Source organism: Penicillium chrysogenum (assembly GCF_028827035.1).
Source record: "Penicillium chrysogenum strain IBT 35668 chromosome Unknown utg000004l_segment0_segment0, whole genome shotgun sequence".
Taxonomy (NCBI): Eukaryota; Fungi; Ascomycota; class Eurotiomycetes; order Eurotiales; family Aspergillaceae; genus Penicillium; species Penicillium chrysogenum.
Genome location: NW_026622752.1, coordinates 4513601 through 4529458, shown reverse-complemented (window position 1 = coordinate 4529458; position 15858 = coordinate 4513601). Strand labels below are relative to the sequence as shown.

At 48.4% G+C, this 15858-nt stretch overlaps 8 protein-coding genes across 8 annotated transcripts; 4 read left to right on the top strand and 4 right to left on the bottom strand.

Annotated features, from left to right (window-relative positions):
- Positions 1-416: 416 nt before the first annotated feature.
- On the top strand, positions 417-1262 carry N7489_007671 (uncharacterized protein; the record flags this gene model as incomplete). The annotated part of the gene is made up of 1 exon (XM_056713421.1): positions 417-1262. The coding sequence occupies one exon, from the start codon at positions 417-419 to the stop codon at positions 1260-1262; it is 846 nt and encodes a 281-aa protein (XP_056567136.1).
- A 36-nt stretch (positions 1263-1298) lies between these two features.
- On the bottom strand, positions 1299-1565 carry N7489_007670 (uncharacterized protein; the record flags this gene model as incomplete). The annotated part of the gene is made up of 1 exon (XM_056713420.1): positions 1299-1565. The coding sequence occupies one exon, from the start codon at positions 1563-1565 to the stop codon at positions 1299-1301; it is 267 nt and encodes an 88-aa protein (XP_056567135.1).
- A 1057-nt stretch (positions 1566-2622) lies between these two features.
- Positions 2623-4195, top strand: N7489_007669 (putative MFS sugar transporter; the record flags this gene model as incomplete). Its single annotated transcript, XM_056713419.1, has 2 exons — positions 2623-3424; positions 3483-4195. 2 exons carry the CDS (start codon positions 2623-2625, stop codon positions 4193-4195), a joined length of 1515 nt encoding a protein of 504 aa, XP_056567134.1.
- A 1632-nt stretch (positions 4196-5827) lies between these two features.
- Positions 5828-6214, bottom strand: N7489_007668 (uncharacterized protein; the record flags this gene model as incomplete). Its single annotated transcript, XM_056713418.1, is given in 2 exon segments — positions 5828-6113; positions 6132-6214. 2 exon segments carry the CDS (start codon positions 6212-6214, stop codon positions 5828-5830), a joined length of 369 nt encoding a protein of 122 aa, XP_056567133.1.
- Positions 6215-6257: 43 nt separating this feature from the next.
- Positions 6258-6566, bottom strand: N7489_007667 (uncharacterized protein; the record flags this gene model as incomplete). Its single annotated transcript, XM_056713417.1, has 1 exon — positions 6258-6566. The coding sequence occupies one exon, from the start codon at positions 6564-6566 to the stop codon at positions 6258-6260; it is 309 nt and encodes a 102-aa protein (XP_056567132.1).
- A 1756-nt stretch (positions 6567-8322) lies between these two features.
- N7489_007666 (glycoside hydrolase 5 family protein) lies at positions 8323-9552 on the top strand (the record flags this gene model as incomplete). The annotated part of the gene is made up of 3 exons (XM_056713416.1): positions 8323-9004; positions 9071-9193; positions 9251-9552. 3 exons carry the CDS (start codon positions 8323-8325, stop codon positions 9550-9552), a joined length of 1107 nt encoding a protein of 368 aa, XP_056567131.1.
- Positions 9553-9994: 442 nt separating this feature from the next.
- N7489_007665 (potassium ion transporter) lies at positions 9995-12601 on the bottom strand (the record flags this gene model as incomplete). Its single annotated transcript, XM_056713415.1, has 10 exons — positions 9995-10205; positions 10265-10308; positions 10359-11073; positions 11137-11560; positions 11623-11670; positions 11725-11876; positions 11935-12109; positions 12177-12313; positions 12386-12506; positions 12565-12601. 10 exons carry the CDS (start codon positions 12599-12601, stop codon positions 9995-9997), a joined length of 2064 nt encoding a protein of 687 aa, XP_056567130.1.
- Positions 12602-14506: 1905 nt separating this feature from the next.
- Positions 14507-15826, top strand: N7489_007664 (SDR family oxidoreductase; the record flags this gene model as incomplete). The annotated part of the gene is made up of 2 exons (XM_056713414.1): positions 14507-14537; positions 14589-15826. 2 exons carry the CDS (start codon positions 14507-14509, stop codon positions 15824-15826), a joined length of 1269 nt encoding a protein of 422 aa, XP_056567129.1.
- Between the last annotated feature and the right edge of the window lie 32 nt (positions 15827-15858).

Sequence of the window (15858 nt, the reverse complement as noted above, 5' to 3'; positions counted from 1 at the left end):
TCTCTTGCATTTCAATACATAAATTAGTTGCACTTCAGCGTCCTGTATCCAAACCGTAGTACTCTACATGTTTGAGCTTGTCCGTACCGGCTTTCGTATTTAGCTGCCGCTTTTATGAGACTAGGCTTAGATCGGTGTCACCTAACCTCCCCCCCCGCGGCTAACCGCTGCAAGGATCTACACGATCGACCGTTATCCTGGATAGCACGCTTCTCTTCTCTGAGAGTACAGTGTTCTGTGTATAGTGGAATAGGTCGGACAAAAGAAATAGCTTGGCCCGAGAGCCACCCTAGCCATAGGCCCCAGCGCGGTCCTGATCGGCTCTTCATCCGCCTTTCTCCGCAGCTTGACACTGCCAATGATACACAAGAACATTGATTGTTACCGCGAAACTCATCTGCCAAGCCAAGCAAGCCATGGCAAATGAGGGGAATTACCGCGCAACCTCTTATCTGCTCCCACTCCGACTATGGATTGGCAAGAAACTCTTTGGGGTAGTTGGGCCATGTGGAGTCCGAGCAAGCCCTAACAGAATGATCAAAGGACCTTGTGCCAGTCCGGAGCTAGCAGCCTTGAAATATGTCGCTGAGCACACATCAATTCCTGTTCCTAAAGTTTTCAACACGCACTATCACGATGGTGATCTATATATTGAAATGGAATATATCCGTGGAATGAACCTCGAGGCAGCATGGTACCATGGTCACCTGTCGCAAGACCAGAAGAAAGACATCATCGCTGAGGTTGCGGGCTACATCAGCCAGCTCCGAAAACTAGAACCTCCGCGAGAAGGAATGGTTGCATCGGCAAGCTTAGGCGAGGCCATGGATCACCGAGTCGGATCTTGTACTTTCGGCCCGTTTACGAGTCATAAAGGGTTCCACTCATACCTTCGTGCGAACGCTCCAATCGAGGACTGCAACGAAGTATTTGGCCCAGAGGTCACTGAATGCCACTCCCGTCACTATCGAAGCTGCTTCACCCACGTTGATATCGCCCCGCGGAATATCATGGTGGACAATGGGAAAGTCTCTGCGATCGTTGATTGGCAATTTGGCGGCTGGTACCCAGAATACTGGGAGTATACTAAGGCACACTACGGTCAGATAGATCGGCCAGAGTGGTATGATGGATTGGAAGATGCTATGGAGAGATATGACGATGAACTCAGAGCAGAACAAACTCTCTGGAGACGACTGGACGAGCCGCAACTGCTATGGCGAGGGAAAGAACATCTGATTCCGAGCCTGGACCTTGCGTGACAGTATCGAGACAATCTGATCCAAGGCGCCCCGCAATCACATACGCCGAGCAGTATAATTAATGCTGGTAGGCGTAGACTCGGGGCTGCGAATGCGTTTATCCGCGAAATCAAGCGAGTCGTCCATGAACTGGCCGACGTCGAATTTCTCTACCAGACCGTTCTCCTGAAGTTTCCAAATGGCGTCTTTCGTCCAAGTCACGCAGTTTTGCACCCGCAGAGCACCCTTTTGGGGAAGTGGGATCGCTGCGAGAAGGCCGTTGATCTGGGCATAGGTAACCTCATTGGGAACCTTCCCAATCATGACCCTTCCAAGAAGGTGACCGCTATTTTGTGGATTGATGTTTGCTTTTTCTCGAAAGATCCAACCAAGCCAGCAAGAACAATGCGCGAGCGCAAAGTCACTTGTGGTTCCCTATACGCACCTCAGCCGGTTTCAGCAAGCGCCGAAGGGCAACATGCCCTGTCCACCCCAGCCTAAGACCAAGCCAGAACTAATGCCTACGCCAACCTCGTCTCGGGATAGATATCTGATGCATACAGACCAGCGAGTATCGTACTGGAATTGGGCCCTTTAAGCCCTGGTACGGCTAGTTCTATATAATACTTCCCGCACTGCCCAATGTCGTCGAAAATGAAGGAATCCATCAGCATTTTACACATAGTCGCGTGAGAGAACGACGAAGTAAGAATAACCAGAACAGCCCATCTATCTCAATCACCAATATACCTATACCGCTTCTATATAAAACAAATTGGGACATAGGCTAAACCCACTACTAGGTAGATTGGAAGTTTTTATCAATAGGTGCAGGACTACGAGTCTGTGTTGAAAGACAGGGGGAATCTAGTCGACGGCCAATCTGCGAAGCGCATTAAAGACCTACTCTAGAAGGTGAGGAGTCCATCATATCGAAACTCGCCCCTTGACTAATTTCATCACTAGTATAACGCCGATTCAGACTATGGGTCAAGTTCTTTGCTTGTGGCAAGAAAAATCTTCATATCCCGTCAGGTTGACTTGCCCAGAGTTCCGGGGACTGTCTAAGCGAAATGAATTGGTGTCCGTCCACTCCTTGCCCAGGCTGGTTAGCATCCCGGAACGTTGCTGGCCAAGCACGTTCTTGTGGGGTTGAAGTCCATCAATTACTTTTTCAAGCTCAGCTGGAACTTGACCATTGAACAAAAATTGTAAGCGAACTGTTCCCCCTCAATTGTCTAAAGCCTTCTTTTTATTTGTTTTTAACCAAGTACTTCTGCTCCAATTCTCGGCGATGATAACAATTCCTTCCTAAAGAACGGCCGGTCAACGCGACCATCTCAGCCCTTTTACAAAAATTCTCAACTCTCCGCGCCGCCAGATGGCACCCAAAGCTCGCCATGGCCTCACTGAAATATCTTTGTGTGAGGTTCCGCTAGAGCAGGGGCCAAGTTCCCATCATGAGGAGGACGTCTTTTCCGATCTGTCAGCCAGCATCCCCAGCCTGCACCAGCTGTCATCGGGCGCCAGAGCAGCTACTAGGGCGGAGCGAAAGATGTCACTACTCACATGCTGTAAACTTTACCCCAAAGCCATCGCATGGTCAATCGTGCTCTCATCGACGATCATTATGGAAGGCTACGACACGACGCTTCTCGTCAGTTTCTTTACCTTCCCGGGCTTCAAACAGAAATACGGAGCCCCGGATCCATCTCGTCCTGGAAACTTTGAAATTCCATCCCAGTGGCAATCGGGCCTGACGTCCGCAGCTGTGGTAGGCCAAATTATCGGGCTGTTTATGAACGGCTTCCTCGCAGACCGCTTCGGCTATCGCTGGACGATACTGGTGGCATTGGTCTCTTTGTCTTTATTTATCTTTTTGCCTTTCTTCGCCGTGAACGTTCAGATGTTCTTAGCTGGCCAGGTTCTATGCGGGATTCCGTGGGGGATCTTTCAGACCTTAGCCACGACGTATGCGGCAGAGATTATGCCAGTTGCACTTCGGGCGTATATCCTGAGCAGTGTGAACATGTGTTGGTTGATTGGACAGCTCTGTGCTGTTGGGGTAGTCCGCAGCCAAACAGGCAATCGATCGGAGTGGGCGTATCGCTTGCCACTTGCCTTGCAGTGGGCTTTGGCTGTGCCGATCATGATCGGGGTGTATTTCGCACCCGAGTCCCCAGGTATGATGGCCCTGAATCACACTTCCCCATCAGATATTGAATCTTATCCTGCATCTAGGGTGGCTGATCCGCAAAGAGCGGCCCGAAGAAGTCAGAAGAACATTACTACGTCTTACCACGGCACACGAAGCCGGTTGCGACGTTGACGAGATAGTAGCGATGATGAGACATACTAATGAAACGGAAAAATATCTGGGCAGCGGCCAAATGACATATTTGGACTGCTTTAAAGGGATCAACCTCCGACGGACGGAGATTGCCTGCATGATCTGGGTTACCCAGCAAGCCTCGTTCTCCAGCTCGGGGACTTACGCAGCATATTTCTATGAACAAGCTGGTCTGGGTGTTCAAAATTCCTTCACCCTTGCCATCGGTATGTACGGCGTGGCTATAGTTGGCGCGATCATGTCGTGGTTCTGGATGAGGCGAGCCGGGCGCCGTAGGATCTACCTCATCGGGCTCGCCGCCTCGATGGCTATCCTCGCGGTTGCGGGTGGCATTGCATTCCTACCTGCAACGGATGCTCAATCATGGACTCTTGGGGGTCTGATTACCCTCCTCACTTTCATATATGACCTCAGCATTGGGCCTATATGCTATGTCCTCGTTGCAGAGATCCCTTGCACCCGGCTGCGAGTCAAGACTGTGGTACTCGCCCGTATCGTGTATAATGTGGCTTCCATTGTTACCAATGTGATGACCCCACGGATGCTGAATCCTACAGCCTGGAACTGGAAGGGCAAGTCGTGCTTCTTCTTTTTGGGGGTTTAGCGCCGTGTGTTTCGTATGGTGCTACCTGCGACTCCCTGAGACATTTGGGTTAAGTTACTTGGAAATTGACATCTTGTTTGAAAAGAAGGCTAAAACCAGCAAGTTTCGAGAACTCCAACGGCACTTGGCCAATAGAGGGTATTTCAGTGTCCCAGATGAGGTCCAGAAACAGCCGGCCATGTGGTGATGAGTAGTGTTGTTGTACATAATATAATAATATATTTCCTCTGCCTTGCAGAGATTAATCGGCTTAATTCTCCGTTCTCAATTTGTTCTAGTTCGTTAGATATGAAGAACCTTGGAAGATAGCCATAGGCCACATCTTATACCTTTGCTGTGACACTAGGTTGAAACCCACTGAGACAAATATTGCTGATTTAAGAAAGAGTATCGGCCTATCATTTGGCAGAATACTTTCAACCCGCTTCTGCCACAAGTAACATTACTCATTCCCGCCCATATGAGCAATTTGCTACCTCTTCATCTCCTCGGACGATAAGCCAAGAATTACTTAGCTCCAGAGACAACTGTGGCTGACACCATGAAACCAGGACAGAAGTAAGCAACTATCTCCGGCTTGCGGAGTCCAGAAAAGGAAAGGAGATGAATGGATACGACACGGGCATTACCATTACTAGTACTCTAAATATGAAGTCTGGTCTTGCAGAAGGTTATAAAAGCCATGATGCATGCCCACGGTGAATAGTCAGCAATCGCCCATACAACAGCAAGCAATGTTAATCAGTAACAGCACTATTCTCTCCGACCTCTTCATCGTCTCCACTCGACTCGTATTCGACAACCATGGTCTTTATCCTTGGTACCATGCGGGCCTGACAAGTTGAGACGAGTCTGGAACATTAATATCGAAGGGGCATCCCTCGGTTAAAGGGGAATCGTTGGATTCCGAACTTAATATCTGACGCCGTCGGAAGTCCTTCTCCCAGTTACGTAGAGAGACATCCCGTCGTAGAATTGGCGTTGTCAGCGGTGAGGCCTCAATCGCTTTGGAGAGCATTTTGTCGACCCATGCAATAATCATGGCTTTATGGAGACGCCATTCAAATACCGCGGAAGAGAACAGCCGACGTCCAGAGTTGACTAGCAGAAGCCAGGTGGGAAGAGAGAGAAGATGGTTGGATTCTCTATCTGTGCGGGACTGGCTAATGTACTCGCCAACAAACATGTGCAGCCTGACAACCCAGGTATCTGCCTGCCTGCCATAACTGACAAGAGTACATAAACCGGAATCGGAATTGGTCACTATCCGTCGCGATCCCGAAAGCAATGGCATTGCTCTTGCTTTTGGCCGACTAGCTTGACCAGACTGGGAGAACTTTCCATCACCGAACTTCTTACGAATCCACTCAAATTCGTTCTCCATCGGTGCACGATATTGACGGTTTATTCCATCCCACAACGTGAAAGGGGCATCGTCATATGTGTCTTGCGCCCCAGTCACCTGCGTCTTGCCATCTTTTGGGCTCTGGATGAGCACGGGTGGCGACTAGACTCAAATGTTGGGTTATTGATCTCTCACGAAGGGGGCTTGTTGCGGAGACCGTGTATATAGACAACGCGTACAGAGGCTTCGGAGTTGTCGGTCTTATAGTAACCGCAGTGCTTGAGTCGTTAGATAACGTTGTCCACCTTAGTAGAGAGCGTGGCCAAGGGAGCATTCTCAATGTCATGCCGATTCCAAAGGTTTTCTTCTAGATCATGCGTGACCAGCAGAATCGTGCACGCCTCTTGAAAAGATCTGAATTCTGAAGTAGCATAATGGGTGACGGTACTTTTCTTGGCCTTCGCGAGTTGCTGCATCAACGGTGCCAACGCACCGAGGATTTGGATTCCATGGGACCGAACGAGAGGGTCACCAGGGCCAAATCGGCTTATTGCTTTGCTTTGTGTCGCGTCCCTTCGGTGTGACAGTTACCGGCGTTCGCTGTTTATAGTTGCTAGCATCTCCGGGAAACTGACAATCGTCTCCAACGTTTCCGGGTCAAGAGTAGGGACCATCTTCCGTCATCTGATGGCGTTTCGTGTCCCTTCGGTGTGACTGTCACCGGCGTTCCCTGTTTATACTTGCTGGCATCTCCGGGAAACTGACAATCGTCTCCAACGTTTCCGGGTCAAGCGTAGGGACGATCTTTCGTCGTCTGATAGCCGATGGTCTCCAGGCGGGGCGACTAACCATCCGTGCTCGTTTTACGATCTTATCGTAGTAGGGCAGTTTATGCTTGTCGGCGTATGCTGCTAATTCCATGTATGCGTTCTTATTCATGACCATCAGATAGCGCGTCGTCGGCAGCACTTTATCGTCCGTGCAGGAGCCGTATCGGGCCTGGAGGGCCGTGTTAATGTCGGCCATGGAGGTCGCGGTATGATGGTTGTATTGGCGGAAGGATGATAAAGACAGGCTCAACCTTCTAAGGTTAAGTGTAGGTGATGACAAAACAGAGTTTAGAGTGTTGACGACGTGCTGGTAAAGGGAAGGAATCAAGGATACAGTGATGAAGGAGTAGAAGTGGAAACAGTTAGTTTTAGGGTAACAATTTAAATCTGGGGTGAGAGATTGAGTGTGAAGCAAGTGTGTTGATATGTATAGGATGTCTTTGTCTTTGTGTGTAGACTGAGCCTTTTTGGTAATTTGTCATTTCTTTGTTAGCATAGGCTTCATATATAGCCTGCTTTCCATAGAGTCATTACCACCTTTCTTCATCCGGATTTTCCCATGCTAGCACTAATTAGATCTCTAGTATCGTAGCCCTCAACAAAGTGAAAGCAGAGCGATTGAATGTAAACAAACATGAGTAGTGCCCGTTTGTGAAAATATTGTCAGTCACAATAAGGATGTGAATATGAACTAAGTGAGAGTAATGTGAATCGTGAATAGCAAAGGTGTGTTTATGAGGCATCGTCAGGCCTTGCCTAACAATTACCTCGGCATCCATCTCTATCTCCATGTGGGGCCACAGTAATCCGGGGCTAGAAACATTCTATTCCCTCTTCCGCGTTTCAGGCTCACCTGTCCGACACCTGGCGCACTTCCGCCCACTTTTACCTCAAATAGGGAATCCTACCGGCGAGCAAAGTCAGAACTTCGAAGATCTGGGATTGTTCGGGTGATCGGCCGTGACGTGACGGGAGATTTTCGCACTTCGATGACTCTTTCTCCGCCAATGGCGTTCTGACTGAGTAATCAATTTTCCGAATGTCAAGGGAAGCCAAGCCTTGCCGGGGGAATATTTGCTGGTGCCTTGCGTTGTTTGGAGTGTAAGATGTTGTTCGCTGCCGTCTCCTATACCCTATCCTTCCCAATGGCTCAGAAGGCTTAGGTGCATACCCAGTTTCTCTCTGAGACAGGCTGTGCTGTTTCTGCGACCAAAACTTTGTACGGAGGGTGTCCAGCAAGAGGGTTTCCTAGCGTGAGACTCTTCAGAGACTAGGTACAATCGAGCTTATAGGTGGAGAAGCAGCAGCATATCCCCATGGGGAAGTGATATGCATACGCTTTATTGTTGAAATATTCGAAATTCTTGGCTTCGCTCAAAAAAGGTTGGCATGGTCAATAACTTGGAGATTTCTCCGCACTTAACGTGTAGAAAATCCGGGGACTGGCATGCTCTAACCGGACTGGGTATCGGAATATAGCACACGGAGGCGGAGCTAGCCTGAAGAATACTTGATCAGGAAAATTAGGAGGCGGGGATGATCAGGAGCAGGAAACAGGTCGTGTCGATCGTTTTCGCTTGAGGGTCGTTCACCCTTGTATGGGTACCTAGTTTACTAGGAACAGGGCGGTATGATGCTGAGTCGCAGGACAAGATCACGGTCTTCAGGTCTGGCTACTCGGCTACAGCCGAGCTTTGATAGTGATGCATAGACGTCGTATCCGCTCAGATCTTCTGTATCCAGCACGGCTGGCTCGGAAATTATAGACTCCTGCCACAAACAACACCAGATAGAGAACACCATGTCTGGGCAAGGCTGGGCAACCGTGCTGCAGACTGTTGAACGCGAAAATATATAAAGGCGCTGAAGAACCACCCTGGACCAAATCTCCGACAGTAAGAACATTGCCACCAGCCTCTCGGGACTTCATAAGAAGACGGAAATCCGACACCATGAAGAACTTCCTCTCTCTCCTTTCAACTATCGCACCGCTTGCCTTGGCAACACCAGTTGCCAGACAAGCGGGTTCACACCCTTCGGTCGACGGGCTGAACTTTGTCATTGATGGGAAGACGGGTTACTTTGCCGGATCAAACGCATACTGGCTCCCATTCCTCACCAACGACGCCGATATCGATCTTGCGATGGGCCATTTCGCGGAGTCGGGCCTTAAGATCCTCCGTACTTGGGGTTTCAACGATGTGAACACCGTCCCCGGAGAAGGCACAGTTTACTTCCAGCTCCACGAGAACGGCGTTTCAACCATCAACACCGGAAAGGACGGCCTTCAGCGTCTGGATTATGTCGTTTCGGCAGCGGAGAAGGAGGGAATTAAGTTGATTATTCCCTTTGTGAACAACTGGGACGACTATGGCGGCATGAACGCCTACGCCAAAGCCTATGGCGGCGACAAGATCAGCTGGTATACCGATGCCGATATGCAGGGCGCGTACCAGGCCTATATCAAGGCAGTGGTCTCCCGATACGCGGATTCGCCTAGTATTTTCGCCTGGGAGCTGGCAAACGAGCCGCGCTGTGCATCGTGCGATACTTCCGTCATTAACAAGTGGGCGACTGAAACAAGTGCCTTTATAAAGTCTCTCGACCCTAACCACCTAGTGACTATTGGAGATGGTAAGTAAACCCAAGCTCCGTTTTTGGATTTCAATCCGCGGATTAACCAGCTAATTCATATTCAAGAGGGTATGGGTCTTGAGGGAAGCACTGATTACCCCTATACCGAGGTCGAAGGCACTGACTTTGCCCTGAATCTCGCCATTCCCGACGTCGACTTTGGCACCTTGCATCTCTACACTACTGACTGTACGTTGCATATCCTGTCCCTTGTTTCTGTCTCGTACTAACCACAAGTAATAACAGGGGGCGTGACTAACAACTCCTGGGGAAATACATGGGTCCAGGACCACGCCGCGATTTGTGAATCCCTTGGCAAGCCGTGTCTGTTTGAGGAATATGGAATGAAGGACGCTCACTGTACCGATGAGTTGGAGTGGCAGGACACTGCTCTGGCCGCGACTGGAATGGCTGCAGATTTGTTCTGGCAGTTTGGCGATACTCTTAGCGGAGGACAAACCCATAACGACAGGTACACTGTATACTACGGCACTGATGACTGGACCTGTGTGGTGACCGACCATGTCGCCGATATCAATGCTGCTTAGGGCTGGGCTCCAACGGTTAGCCTAGCCTAGACTTTTCAACTGTCCCACTGGGCTAGGGCCTTGACACAAGGCACGGTATACGTATTTGGTTTTGGATTAGGATGGAGCATGAATTTCTATTACTGATGGGTTAGGACAACTTGTTAACCTAGCAGAGCGAAGAAACCAGAAATCAGATGCACACCCTCTATATGAGAGTAATACTATTATGACCAGTTTGTAGTCCCAGCGAGCAAGTAGCCGTTTATTGTCCATGAATATTCCCGTTTCCAACATTACTTATTAAATGTGATTGGTTGGCATCATGAGGTGCATTCCTGGGGTTGTATATGATCCCTGGCCCACTATGATGCAGAAGGCTATCAGTGTTCTTATTATAGCAGCGTTCTAATAGCACAGCACTGTCATACAGAAGGTTGCGAGCAAGTATCAGAAGCCTTCCTTAGTCAACCTTTGTTTGAACCTCATCCCGACCTTGATGGTCTTCTAGGCGGTCGCTTGGGAGAACAATGGCACGGTCGAGCTTGTAAGGCAATCCACGATGACGACCTCGTATCATCACGGCACAAACAACAAGCTTGCTGAACACGGTAAACTGTCCAGATAGAGACGTCGAAACAGTGGGATACCCAAGACTAAGCCCGACATTGCCACTTCATGAGATTAGCCAACGCGAATGGTTAAAGGTGTAGACACCAAATGGATAACTTACTATGCCGAGACAACCTCGAATAACACAGAGAACACAGAAAAGGCCTGGAACTGTTAGAAATTTATTCTCGCAACATTGGATATCGACCACTTACTGGAATTGACGTATCTGCAATCTTACCAGCCTCGGCAACGCAGATGCAAAAGCAGCCGAGGAAAATATACCACAGGTCAAAGGTCAGTTGGTTCTGAATATGGTTGATAATGTAAGACCGGCCGTCATGCTCGTCCATGTGACCCTCAGTACCATATACACCCAGCGTTCTCTCTTCATAAACATTGGAAGCTCTGATGCTGATCGCAATCGGAAAAATCGCAACATACATCATGACCACCAAGCTGAATTGGACGGCTGGGCTCACGTCAGCCAAGTTGAAAGTCGAAGTACCCGTATGACGCGCCGATGCAGCTTGGAAAATAGCGGCGAGAACTCGAGGACCAGGGGCGAGGTTGTTCACGGCGGGATTGTTCAAGTCCAGCACAATGATGAGGAGGACATCGATCGAGTTCATCGCGAATAGGATTCCGAAGAGAATCCAGGTTGGCCCGCTTGGGAAAAGCAGTGTATAACACCGTCGTGGATGATCGAGTAGGAATCTGAGCGGGTCTTTCAGCGAGGATTTCTCCGGGCAAACTTTGTGGAAGATCCAGATAATGAGTCGAAGAAGGCATGGATAGCAAGTGTTGCCGGCAAATGCAAGGAAACTCATGAGGATCATTGGGAAGGTCGCGTCTTGGAACGAGATCATCGAGTCTGGTGTTAGGGTAAAGCCAAGATTGTCAATCATCGTCTGGGCGGAGTAAAAGCCCCTGCCGTGCGGCGAACAAAATAAGTCATTATGTCGTTGATCCCAGTCCATGGAGACGACTTACCACCAAACATTGCCTTGTCCACATTCAGCGAGATAATCACGATATTTCGGATCCGCGTGCAGAATCCACCCCACGAGGCAGATTGCACCGAAGAGATGCAGACCAAAGAAATATCCCACGACAATCTTTAACAAAAGCTTCAAGCTTCGATACTCGATACCACCGAGCGCGTCCCGGTCTTCGTCAGACAAATTGTGGAACTGGGAGTTCCGGCCTATCGTAGCCTGCGAAGATATATTCGGCAGATCGAGCTGTTTCATTTCCCTCGGCTTTGTTGCTGGCATCGCTCGCTCGGTACTAGAAGAGCCTTCCAATATGAACACAGAGCGAGCTGAGCTTACAACTCGCTCAAGGGTCAGCGTACGTGAACGTGACTGTATGCTCCTGGTTGTCTGTCGACGAGTAAGGACTTTCTCGGACGGTCCTTTCATAAAAAGGTTAGCGATTAACTTGCAGTTATGTTCATATAACATCTTATCCGCTTACCCTCGTCTTCATCATGAAGGCTTTCATCAATCTCATCGAACGAGGCCCCTATAGAGTATTCGTGAGAATACGGAGGGAAAGATGAGAGCGATTTTCATATACCTCTTTCACGTCTCCACGGCGGCGGAATATACAGAGCTTTGTTCTTGTCGGAAATCGGCCGATTGTCTTCAGCAAATGTGATGGTTTGTTTCGGATTCGTATTCGGAACGGGTGTCTCATCGGGTTTTGCATCCTTCGATTCCAGGGAAACGCTAGTGTATGAGTTAGTACCCATTGCACCTGACTACCTTGTCATGCATGGGAACCAACCTGGAAGACTTGGCCTGAGTCTCAACATGCGCCCTTTCCTTATCCGAGTCATCTACTTCGTGGCTGCTCAATCCATCGTTTGGTGTTTCATCATTGTTGCTATTTAAACTCCCTTTGTGCTTCAAGTGCGCCTCTGCGTCTTGTTCGGGAGCCTGTGGCCTTAAAAGATGCGGTGCTAGATGCGGAGAGACGAGTTAGTTCTCTATATAAGTGTTGAACGGAAGGGGAAGAAGGCCTCTCACCGACTTCCTTAAAGCGCTTTTCAAACCATCGGACCCGAAATACAATGACGATGATATTGATGAATCCCAAATTTCCTAGGATTGGAATGAGGTATATGTATACCTGCTGGTATGTCTTCAAAGATTTGACGTCGACACTAGACATGGAAAGTCTTTGTTTAGCCCGTTGAACGCGAACGAAAAGAACAAGGAATACAAGGAATACTCACGTATTCAGGCCCGACTCAGTCGAAGCGCTAGCTCCGAAGAAATAAGCATCGACGGCTTTCAGATTACCATAAGGATAAATGATAACCAAGCTTAGCACGCTGAGAGTGATAATCCACGCGTCTGAGAAGGAAAATCAGAAAAATTAGAAAGAGACAGGGATATATAGATGCAGACGTACAATGCAGGGCGAGAAAGTCTATCGGTGGCTTCCACATGGCACAAGACTCGCAGGAATGTTTCACTGGATTCAAAGGGGCCTGCAGAATTCCATTATATAGTCGTAGCTTATCGTGATTTCAAAAATTATCGCGTACAAGATGAACCAGTGCGATAAAGAATTTTGCGTGAGGCATTTACTAGGCAAATCAAGTTGGGCTCTTGGCTGCTTGCGGCTTGTCAGCTCCAACATCCGTACTTAGCGCGCTCGTCGACATCGAGGCTGAGCATCAAAAAGAAAATTTAACTATAGACAAATCAGATGCTTAGATTCTAGATTTTACGATTTTGGTGATACAATTGGCCACAGGGTCGCTCTTATAGCATTGTCTGGTAGATAACTGCATGGACTTGCCTATCCTAGGGTGACACCCCATGAAAGCACTTTGTTCCATTTATATAGGGAGACACTGCTCGTTTACTTGATTTTAGAATGCCTAAACCAAGCCTATAAAAGGCAACTCTGAACTTAGAAATGTTCCACATTGAGGTAGTAAGATTTTGAGATTACTAGTTGCCTCATGTCGAAAATGTTATGTAGACCAGAGAGAAACGGTGATCTTTAGTAAATCAGATATTAATATGAATGAGCCCACAGTACCTGATTCCTTGAGAATTTTTACGGATTCGGCTATTTGAGGTTAGGCTTATATATGCTCTCGTGTTCCCTACGTGAAGGAGAGGCGCAGAAAAATCCCGCATATCGAATCCGGTAAGATTTTCTATAAGAAAGTGGGAGAGCATAGAAATTGTGTGACGTCTCCTGATTATACGAGCTCATCTTATATTTGCTTTTTAGGAACGCCATTACAACTGGTTTTCCTACTTCCCATACTCACGGTCGTATGTAAAGTGGACACTCACCAACAGGCAGAGCCACGCCTTGCAAGTCATTTCTTTCTTTTCTTAGAGCGCCACATTTGCCGACGGGCTCTGTTGTTAGTTTTCGGTGCAAACCTCGTCAGCTTACTACCTAGGTACTAGCAACCAGCCGTTGCCTACATATGTACGTAGTGGAAGGTCCCTTACTAGGACAAGCCAAAATGCAAGGGGTCATCATATTAGGCGGTTAGGCTTTTTCACTGGGAGCAAGTAATGGGGATTAGCTGATTAGCTTGATGCTTAATATGTCGATGAAGTTGACAGGCTTGATGAAAAGATTGGAAAGATAGGAGGAACAAGGCATGTTGACAGCTGTAAACATTATTGGATTATCAACTTGCTTGACCAACTTCAACTATACAGTTGCCACTCAATAAATAGTAAGATTGATCGCTCTGAAGTGGCCTATTACCGGTTTATTTATTTATGACCTTTTCACTACCACACATTAATCCAAAATTGAAGCAATACACTACCGGGAAGGAGACAGCCTCTCGATCTTATACAGGACTTATATCAACCGTTTCTCACATATAAAGGATTAAACAGGTGCGGTCGAGGATATTAAGATCAGTTGTAGTCCGGGTATAGCTAAATAGACTTTAGATGTATAGATGCTTATATGCGGGCGATGGAAAATAAAAGCCACACTATGTATGAAGGTAAATTATAATGAGTTAATGAGTCCTTTTCATAGATATTCAAGCAAGGAAGTCTCCAGCGCCTCATTGCTCATATTTGTCTCATATCCCGAGTCGGGAATTGATGTGGGACTCGCGCCTTACGCCCTACTGTTAAGTTGGAAACAGGATTCGATCACAGCTCTCTTCGGAGACATTTGAACGAATTGAAATTTCCTGTGAAAGAATGTTGGATTACTGATCAACCATGACGACAAAGGTTAACCAGGAGGATATGACGTCGTTGACATCCTGCAGGTCCTGAACAACCCCCAAAAGAAACATATATGTAGTTAAGATCGATAAAACCATTCTCTAACGATACACCATATTGAATTCGTCATGCCTTCGGCTATCGTCACTGGTGCTACCGGTAAGTTCTGTCCTGGAAATTCCCATAGACCATGAAGCTGACATCAACAAGGAATCACCGGGAGTGCGATCGTGCATCACCTCCTGAAAGATGAGACTTACGACAAGATTTACTCCTTCTCTCGAAGGAACCCAGGATATGAAGATCCAAGAATCCAGCATGTCACTCTGGACCTCCAAAGCTCGGCGCAAGACATGGCAAAGGCCATCCAAGGCGTTTCAGCCGAGTATATCTTTTTCTGTGCCTACTTAGCCACCGACGACCAGGCCGAGTTGTCGCGAATAAATGAAGCCTTGCTTTCCAATTTCATCGAGGCACTCGAGCTCAACGGCGCTGCGCGCAAAATCAAGCGCTTCGTTCTCACCTGCGGATTCAAGCAGTACGGTGTCCACATCGGACCCGGAAAACAGCCTCTACTCGAAGACGACCCTCTTCTAGAGAATGATGTAGGCGGGGCTTCCTGGCCTCCAATCTTCTACTACCCCCAACAACAGGTCGTGGCCAAGGCAGCTAAGAAAGGCGGCTGGGAATGGGTTGCTACACTCCCACAAGACGTTCTAGGATACGCCCGAGGAAATTTTATGAACGAAGCCACGGCCCTGGCACTCTATTGTGCTGTCAGTAAAGCCCTTCCTGGATCGGAGCTGCCTTTCCTCGGTAGCAGGGCGAACTACTTCGCTTTCAATTGCTGGACGTCGGCGAATCTACATGCCAAGTTCTGTCTCTGGGCAGCTGTCGCCCCGGGTGCAGGAAACCAGATCTTTAATGTGATCAATGGTGACACTGAGTCTTTCCAGAACCTCTGGCCGCGTCTTGCCGCTCGGTTCGGATGTCGCATTCCTGACCCCATGTTCCCCAACGGTGGTACCCCGGATACTAAGGGGTTCAAGAACTACGAGTCATCCACAGTTCGATTCACAAATAAGCCTCCTCTCAAGGCATTAGCCTCGTCACTAGGTCTCTCTAAAGACCCGTCCGTTGAGGACTCTCCTACGCTTTTCCTGCAGATTGACCCGGAGAAATGGGCTAAACGAGAGGATGTCAACAAGGCATGGGCTCAGCTTCGAGACAAGTACAATCTTGATCAAGATGCATGGGATAAAGCCACATGGGACTTCCTGGTTATGGCAATGGGTAGAGACTGGAGTTGTGTTGGGAGTATGAGTAAGGCACGGAAATTGGGCTGGACTGGGTATGCAGATACTTGGGATGAGTTGGAAGATACATTCAACACTCTGGAAAGCAAGGGTATTCTTCCACCCTTGGATCAGCTGAAGCGGGATTTCTAGTCTGCTGCTTCTAGAGAATACATGCTGTCGAG